Source organism: Tupaia chinensis, unplaced genomic scaffold (assembly GCF_000334495.1).
Source record: "Tupaia chinensis unplaced genomic scaffold, TupChi_1.0 Scaffold143996_1, whole genome shotgun sequence".
In the NCBI taxonomy this organism is placed as follows: domain Eukaryota; kingdom Metazoa; phylum Chordata; class Mammalia; order Scandentia; family Tupaiidae; genus Tupaia; species Tupaia belangeri.
This window is the reverse complement of record NW_006203847.1, coordinates 3,916,427-3,925,305: the sequence shown is the minus strand read 5'-3', so window position 1 is coordinate 3,925,305 and position 8,879 is coordinate 3,916,427. Positions and strand designations below refer to the sequence as shown.

The 8,879-nt window shown below is 36.1% G+C and overlaps 1 protein-coding gene across 6 annotated transcripts in view; it reads left to right on the top strand.

Annotated features, from left to right (window-relative positions):
* Positions 1 to 4,438, top strand: part of STAG2 (STAG2 cohesin complex component) — a 169,616-nt gene extending 165,178 nt beyond the window's left edge. For 4 of the 6 annotated variants that reach the window (XM_006165696.3, XM_014583027.2, XM_027767189.1 and 1 more), the window contains one exon: positions 3,619 to 3,648. In XM_006165696.3, coding sequence (XP_006165758.1) covers positions 3,619 to 3,642 — 24 coding nt within the window. In that variant the 3' untranslated portion in view covers positions 3,643 to 3,648. The other 2 variants (XM_027767187.1, XM_027767186.1) reach the window with 2 other exon arrangements.
* Positions 4,439 to 8,879: the final 4,441 nt, after the last annotated feature.

Genomic DNA, 8,879 nt, shown 5'->3' with positions numbered 1-8,879 from the left:
CCCCCCCCCCAAAAAAAAAAATACATGGACAGTTAGAGAACTTTGTATTTTTCTCATGTGTTCCTCTAATGTCAGGAGAACTTTTAAGCATTTGTTTCCTTAGGTGACTAGATTTGCACAATGTAGGAACAGATGTGGGCTGTTATATAAAGGCAAACAGATTATTAAAATAATGAAACAGCAATAAAAACTCTGTATATCTTTTTTTGACATTTAACATTTAGAGAAAACTCCAATCTAAATGAAGCCCAAAATAGCAAATTTTTGGAATTTTCATGTATATTGAGTGTATTATAACCAAAAGGCCTTTATTTATTCTTAATTTGATACTAGGTTAGCAGCCTCTGCTCCTAAAATTAGTAAAATGAACACATGTATCTGTAACTGTAGTTTTACAGTATTACCACACGATGGCAGCAGTCACATAACTGAACCAATAATTTTAAAGGTTCTTGTATCTTTAGAAGTGCTTTTTAGAGAAATTTATTTATTTATTCCATAAACGAGAGAGAGAAAGACAGATAGAACCCTCAACAAGGTTTTGACTTTGACTCCTTAGTCTATCCCCAGCTTTTGCCAGCCCTGGGCACAGCCATGCTTGAAATACTCAGGGCATTCTCTGGACTTGAACTCTGGACTTGGACTTCTCCCATGTGGGTCTACTTCACAGAGCATTGTATTTTACTTCTGCACCACTATCTGATCCCCTCTGTAGACATCTTTGACTTTTTTATTTGATAGAATAGCTGTGCTCACATATGAGAGAGGGAAAGATGGGAATACTCTGCAGTGTCTGGCCACACACTGGTCCCTTTCTGCACCCCCTTCACTGGATCTTAGGTGCTCTTGTGTGTGTCCCATGTGTTTCAGGCTGATTGGGCTGGGGATTCAAACTGCATTCACCCTATGGGATCCAGCTTCTGAGCAGTGCATCATGCCTGTACCATGGAGCTGGCTGACTCTGTGACTCATTAATAGGAGTTTTTAAAACACATACCTTAAAACTTTGCCCCATATTGTCTCAGTACTACCTTAAGAAGTAGAATAATGAAAAGTTTCAAACATAAAAATGTTTACCTTTATGCAATAGCCTACATCTATTCTTACTCAGCCTGTGATAATATTATCAAAGGGGCTGGCAGGTGACATAGTCATTAAGGTGCTGGATTCCCAATGTGGCTGACCATTGTTCAAAAGTCCCAGTGGCTTGAAAATCATACTGGGTGTGTGTGCATGCGTGCCCAGAAATCCCAGGAGGAGAATATTGGAGAAGGGATTGTGGTGTGAATATCAACCTCACTTTTCCTCAATATTTCTCTGTTATTATTTTTCCCTTTCCCTCTTACTATGTTTCTCTCTCACTGGTAAGTGTATGCACAATGCCCTATGGCAAAAACCTTTACAAATATGTCATCAAAGCAATAGTGAGATCTTACATTCTTTAGTGCCCTTTTTTTTTTTTTTTGGAGAGGTTTTTTCGCTATAGGGCGCATGTGCTCGCCAGACAGGCAGAGAGAGACATAGAGACAGAAAGCGAGAAATCACCCCCCAGGGGGGATGGTCACACCGCAATCCCTTCTCCTCCATTCTCCTCTCGGGATCTTGGGCACGTACGCACACGCGCCCGGCGTGAGTTTTAAGCTCCCGGGTCCGGGACGCGAACCGCGGTCGACTACGTGGGAGTCCAGTGACATAGCCATTACGCTAACTGCTGGTTCCCTAGTGCCCAGTTTTAAGATTTTTAAATTGAGTGAAGTAACTCAACCCTAGTGTACATACTTCAGATTATTACCAAGTAAGTCCTAATATATCATGTAACATGATTTTATATCATCCAGAGTAGTAATATAAGCCTCTGAGCATATCATTTTGGGGTTACATACGTATAAGATTTTTTTTTTTTTTGAGCGGTTTTTGCTATCGGATGTGTGCGCTCGCCAGAAATTCAGAGACAGAATGCGAGAAATCACCCCCCGGGGGGATGGCCTCACCGCAGTCTCTCCTCCTCCATTCTGTTCTCGGGATCTTGGGCACGCATGCTTACGTGCCTGGCCTGAGTTTCAGCCACCGGGTCCGGGACTCAAACCACACTTGACTACATGGGAGTCCAGCGACATAGCCATTATGCTAACTGCTGGTCCAAGATTTTCAGCTTACGTTATAGTTGATTTTATTGTAAACAGAATTGGTTTATCTCATTGTGATAATGATCGTTTTTCTGCCAATGTTGCCATAACACACCAAAGCTTTCTATTTGTACTTTTTTAAAAAAAGAAAAAAGTTTTCAGAGAGCATGTGCACTCACTGGAGGGAGATAAGAGAAAGAGCAAAGTAAGAAATCATCCCATCGAGGTGATTACACTGCAGTCTCTTCTCCATCTCTCTCTCCTTTTTGGGATTTTGGGCAGGAGGCACATAAAGTGGCTATAGTTAGCTACTTATTTCGTGGTCTGAAAATACATACTTCCTTTAGATCTAAACAGTCAATAAATTCTATGACTTGTTCAAATGAGATTTAACTTACAAGTAAAAGTCCTTTGTGATATCAATCTCAGTCCGTTACGTCTAGGTTTTATAACAGTTCTTTTTTTAAAAAAATAATTATTTATTTACTTTTATTTATTCATTCATTTATTTTAATTTGACCAGAGAGAGATACACAGAGAGAGAGGGGGAAAGTGAGAAAGCAAGCCACCAGGTCTGGTACTTGAACCAGGATCGGCCATGTGGGAGTGTCCAGCACCTTAACCACTATGCCACCTGCTGGTCACCATAACAGTTCTTATTAATTCATTATTATATTCTAAAATATTAGTTAAGTGGTATCAGGGCTAGAATTTTTGAACAACCTAACTTTTAGTATATACATTAGAAGTTATATTCTGTTCTTAATGAACGCGGGATGTTGGTACCATTTATCATTTACTTTTAGTTAGTGACAAATAATTAGATTTTACTTGAATTATTTTCTAAACTGGTAATGTATAAGAAGTCATCAATATTAGTCATTTTGCCCAAATTTCATCTTACCTATTTGATGTCCTTTAATTTGTACTTCTGTAATTCTTTTGTACTTCTGTACAAATTAAAGCTCAGGCTAGGTTTTCTAATGAAAGCTTCTTATTTTCTACTTTTCAAAAAAAATTGTTCTTAAATTTGTTTGTTCTACATGTTCAAATGCCTTTTTAAAAACTACCCATTTCAGAATGTAAATGGTCAAGTTTACAAGTCTTAAACTCTTTCCAACAAGTCTATGCCAGAAGCATGTGTCAGGGAACACATTCAGTTGTTCATTAAAAAAAAATAACGAACACCTATATTCAGGGCACTATCTAGTAATTAAGGGGGTGTAGGAACATAATGAAAGTCAACTTAAGTTATATTTGTGAGGTAAGTAGCATTTTGAATTGTACTGATGTTATTATTTCATTATTTGTTGATGGTAGATATAATTATAGAATTACTTACCAGGAAAAAGGGAAAGTTTTCCAGGTGTTTTTTTTTTATTAGCATATTATTTAACTTATTTTAGTAAACTATGAACAGAACATTTATAGGTATGTGTCATAAAGAAATGAATTACTATTTTAATGTATTTTTTTTCTTCTCTCTCGTCAGGTTCTTGGGGTGTCAATGTTTTAATACCAGTACACAATTAAGTCTGTGGTGAAGTCATTTTCTAAGTGGAAGAGGAAATTTTAAAATAAAGTGTTTTAGATACAGTGAAATTCTGTACAGATTTTTCTCTAAGGAGAATAAGTCTGTGGTGAAGTCATTTTCTAAGTGGAAGAGGAAATTTTAAAATAAAGTGTGGTAGATACAGTGAAATTCTGTACAGATTTTTCTCTAAGGAGAATATGACATGCTTATGCTTACCAAGATCAAGTGCATTGAGGGGCAGTTTTGTTTGCCTGAAAAAAAGTAAAGGACAAGTAAACAATTTGATGATAAGCTACAGTTTTTCTTAGAAAGTAAATATTTTATTTATGCGCTGTTAGTTGGCTTTTGAAATTATTTCATGCTTTTTTAAAAAAATATAACAATCTGAAGAGGCATTTGGTACAGATACGAATTCTCTCACATTTATTTACTGGTTGTACTAAATAATGATGACCTCTGCTGGATTTCTGTTTACATCCAAGAAACAAAGTTAAGGATGAATTTATCCCCCCACCCCGAAATTGTAGGATAGAATTGTTTTTAGCATTCTAAATTTAAATGCTTAAAACACCAATCGACAAAACTTTGTTTTAAATATTGTAATTGTGGAGAAAAGTAAACTTATAAGCAGAACTTTTACAATTTTTTCATCTAAAATGTATTTTAAGATATTTTTAAAATCCAAGAGCTTCTCTATACTTTTCAGAAATATCCAGATGCAGTGAACTGCCAGAAGGTAACCAGTCTCAAACATGCTTATCCCATTATCAACCCTGAGAGTTTGAGAAAATTATTCAGAATATTGATTAGTTAAGGTAACATGAATAAGATGGTCTTGTTCATGGCTCACAATTCATGGACTGGCAAGTCTCATTAGACAGTAGTGAACTGATGTCTGCTAACAAATGACAAGAAAGGGACAAGACAAAGATGCCCATGAGGTAAACCTCCACGGAAGGTCTAGGTTTATGGACTGTGGAAGTGCTCCAGTGACATACTGTTAAATGTTTAGCCACTGACACTCTGGAGAAAAATGGATGCATATTTATACGTACATAAGCTTACCATAAATTTAAGGATGTGACATTTACTTAGCAAAAATGTACAGAGAATATACAGTCTAGTATTTTCACCAGTTTTTACTACACTTCAAATGAATGTGGATTTACATTTTTCTAGGACTCAAACCACAGTTGGCCATGTGGGATCCAGACACCTTAACCTTTGCACCCATGGCAGGCACAGTTGACACATTTTTTATGTTAAGGAATCAGACAAAGGAGAAACCATAAAACCATTCCTCAAAACCTTGGCTTGTCGGGACCAGCAGTTAGCGTAATGGCTTTGTCACTGGACTCCCATGTAGTCAACCATGGTTCGCGTCCCGGACCCAGTGGTAAAACTCACGCCGGGCGTGTGTGTGTGCATGCCCAAGATCCTGAGAGGAGAATGGAGGAGAAGGGATTGTGGCGTGGCCATCCCTTCTTGGGGGTGATTTCTCGCTTTCTGTCTCTCTGTCTCTCTCTGGCTTTCTGGCAAGTGCACATGCCCTATAGCAAAAACCTCTCAAAAACAAACAAACAAAAAAACACCTTGGCTTGTCAATGATCAAAGTCACTTATTTGTAAACTCAGATAATAGTTTTCTAATACTGTAATATTTCCTTAATTTTTTGTGCTGTTCACAAATTAATGACTACAGACACAACACAATTTTAACTTAATCTACATTAAGGTTTTCTTTATTCTTAAACATCAACAAAACAATAAATTAAGCCCCAATTTATAGCATTTGCTCATTTCTGTGTTGTAAATATTCATGCCATGATTGATTTCAAGCTATAATCCTGATGAATGAAGTCCAAGTATTCATTATCTTTTAAAATATAATTTGACTGTAAATGTATATGTTAATTTTAATGACATCTGTGTTCAGCTACTAGTTTGTACAATTGCTGAACATACAATAATTAGCTTTTTAGAAAAGAAATCTCAGTTGGGCCCAGCAGATGTTGTAATGGTTATGTCCCTGGACTCCCGAGTGGTTCAAGTCCTGGATCCGTTTGCTTAAGACTCTCACTGATACGTGTGTGTGTGTATGCACAAAATCTTAAGAGGAGGATAGAGGAGAAGGGATTGTGGGGTGATTTGATATCCAACTGGGGGATAATTTCTTGGTTTTTGACTCTCTGTCTCTTTGGTGAGCACTTGTGCCCTATAGCAAAAATCTCTCAGAAAAAAAGTAAGAAATTTCAGTTTGGGTTTTTTTTAATGTTTATTTTATTCATGGTAGAGACAGAATGTGCATGCCTGAGAGTGAGAGACAGAGAAGCATGAGAGAAGCACCCTCAGCAGGGTCCCATCACACTGTCATACCCTTTCCCAGCCCTCCAGCTCCTCAGGATCTGGGGTACTGACGTGCATGCCTGGTGTGTTTTCAAGCTGACCTAAGGATCCAGACCTCTGCCATATGGCTTCCTGCACTGTTGTTACTGAAGACAATCGAGGGAAGATTCTTAGAGTAAGTGGCAGAGTGTAAGTAATCATTCCTTAACATGGCGGGTTTAAAGACATCAGGAGGTGACTTGCAGAAGAGAATAGTTTTCTGAAACAATACTCAAAGGGTGAACATCAGATCTGTGAATTGTGTAAATCACAACTCTCAAAGTAACCTGTTGTGAGTTTGATTCCTCTGCCATTCAATAGCATATGATATTTCGAAATTGTTCCTGGTAATTTGTCTCTAAAAACGATTTTTTTACAAACAAAAGTTCATCATTTTAAAATAGCTTTAATATGGTGTAATTAACTTACAATAAACACATTTAAAGTATGGAATTTATTAAGTTTTGACCTACACATACCTTTATTCCAACTATTGCCTTAATCAAGATGAAGAACATCTCCATAAACCTCCCAAATTTCCTCATGCGCCTTTGTAATCCTGCCTTCTTGCCACCTCTATATCTCACAACTTCCATCCTGGGGCAATCACTGATCGACTTTCTGACAATATAGATCAGTTTGCATATTTTGGACTTTTATATAAATAAAACTATAATAGTCTGTAATGTTTTTTTTTCCTGGCTTCTTTTAATCAATATCATTCACTGAGTTGTTTCCAACTTTAGATATCACAAATAAAGTTTATATGAGGTTTAAGACAAATGTTTGTATGAATATATGCCTACATTTTGCTAGGGTGAATAAATAACTAGTAGTGGAATGGTCGTTTTATATTCTAGGTATGCATTTAACTCATTTCACTTTTTAGAAACAAACTATCATCCAAAGAAATAATTTTTTCAAAAATAACTTTACCATTTTACATTCCCACTGTGTATGACAGTTCAGTTATTCACATCCTTGTCAACAGTAGCGTGGACTATCTTTTTAATTGTAGCCATTGAGATAGGTGTGTAGTGGTGCTCATTTTGGTCTACATTTTTCTTATGGCTAATGAGGTTGATATCCTTTCCTGCGCTTAACTGCCATTCATAAAATTTCTTTGAGTTGTATGTACAAATATTGTCCCATTTTGGTGTTTCTTTATATAGGGTTTTTTTCTTTCTTTTGAGAGATTTTTGCTATGGGGTTCATGCACTCACTGGAGAGACAGAGACCAAAAGTGAGAAATCACCTCCCGGGGGGTTGGTTACACAACAATCCCTTCTCCTTCCTTGCCCTCTCAAGATCTTGGGCACACAAGCACATGCGCCAGGTGTGAGTTTTAAGTTGCCTGGTCTCGGACTGTGGTCAACTACGTGGGAATGCAATGACATAGCCATTGTGACATCTGCTGATCCCGTTTATATAGTTTTTTACATTTAAGAGTATATATGTACATATGTTCTGATGTCCTCAGAAGGGAGGATTGAGGATCTTAATGAGGGAATGGATTTTGACACCATAGGTATAGACTTGCCACCATCAAAGAATCGACGAGAGAGAACAGAACTGAAGCCTGATTTTTTTGATCCAGCTTCAATTATGGATGAATCAGTTCTTGGGGTGTCAATGTTTTAATGCCAGTACACAGTTAAGTCAGTGGTGAAGTCATTTTCTAAATGGAAGAGGAAATTTTTAAATAAAGTGTGGTAGATATGGTGAAATTCTGTACAGAATTTTCTCTAAGGAGGAAATGACATGCTTATGCTTACCAAGATCAAGTGCATTGAGGGGCAGTTTTGTTTGCCTGAAAAAAAGTAAAGGACAAGTAAACAATTTGATGATAAGCTACAGTTTTTCTTAGAAAGTAAATATTTTATTTATGCGCTGTTAGTTGGCTTTTGAAATTATTTCATGCTTTTTTAAAAAAATATAACAATCTGAAGAGGCATTTGGTACAGATACGAATTCTCTCACATTTATTTACTGGTTGTACTAAATAATGATGACCTCTGCTGGATTTCTGTTTACATCCAAGAAACAAAGTTAAGGATGAATTTATCCCCCCACCCCGAAATTGTAGGATAGAATTGTTTTTAGCATTCTAAATTTAAATGCTTAAAACACCAATCGACAAAACTTTGTTTTAAATATTGTAATTGTGGAGAAAAGTAAACTTATAAGCAGAACTTTTACAATTTTTTCATCTAAAATGTATTTTAAGATATTTTTAAAATCCAAGAGCTTCTCTATACTTTTCAGAAATATCCAGATGCAGTGAACTGCCAGAAGGTAACCAGTCTCAAACATGCTTATCCCATTATCAACCCTGAGAGTTTGCTTGTCCTTTAAGATAAAAATGTAATGTTGTGATATTCCTTCCAGTAGTGCCACTGTATTTTGTCTCCAAATAAAAGAAGCTTATTGTAGTATGTTTGCAGAAAAATTCTAAACAAAAATTATACAGCTTATTAGAGTGTGGGAATAGGGATCTAAATTTTAAATAAAATTATATATATATATAAATTGGTGCTCATTTTATAATTGCCCAGTTTGTTTAGTTTTTTCTTACTTTTAAATTCCAACTTAAAATTATGAGGTTTCAGAAATATATGGAAAGTTTAACAATGTTTAAAAATAGAAAAGCATGAGTGTTCATGCTTTAAAATGATTTTTAAATTTGTATTTTATATTGTTTTATCTATCTGTCTTTGCAAGCAGTCTTCAGGTTAAAGATACTTCTAACAGGTTACAGTACATTTCCTCTGTATGTAAATTAGATGGGATAATAGAATTCATAACCCATAATATTCTTTGAAAGCTAAGCTTTAA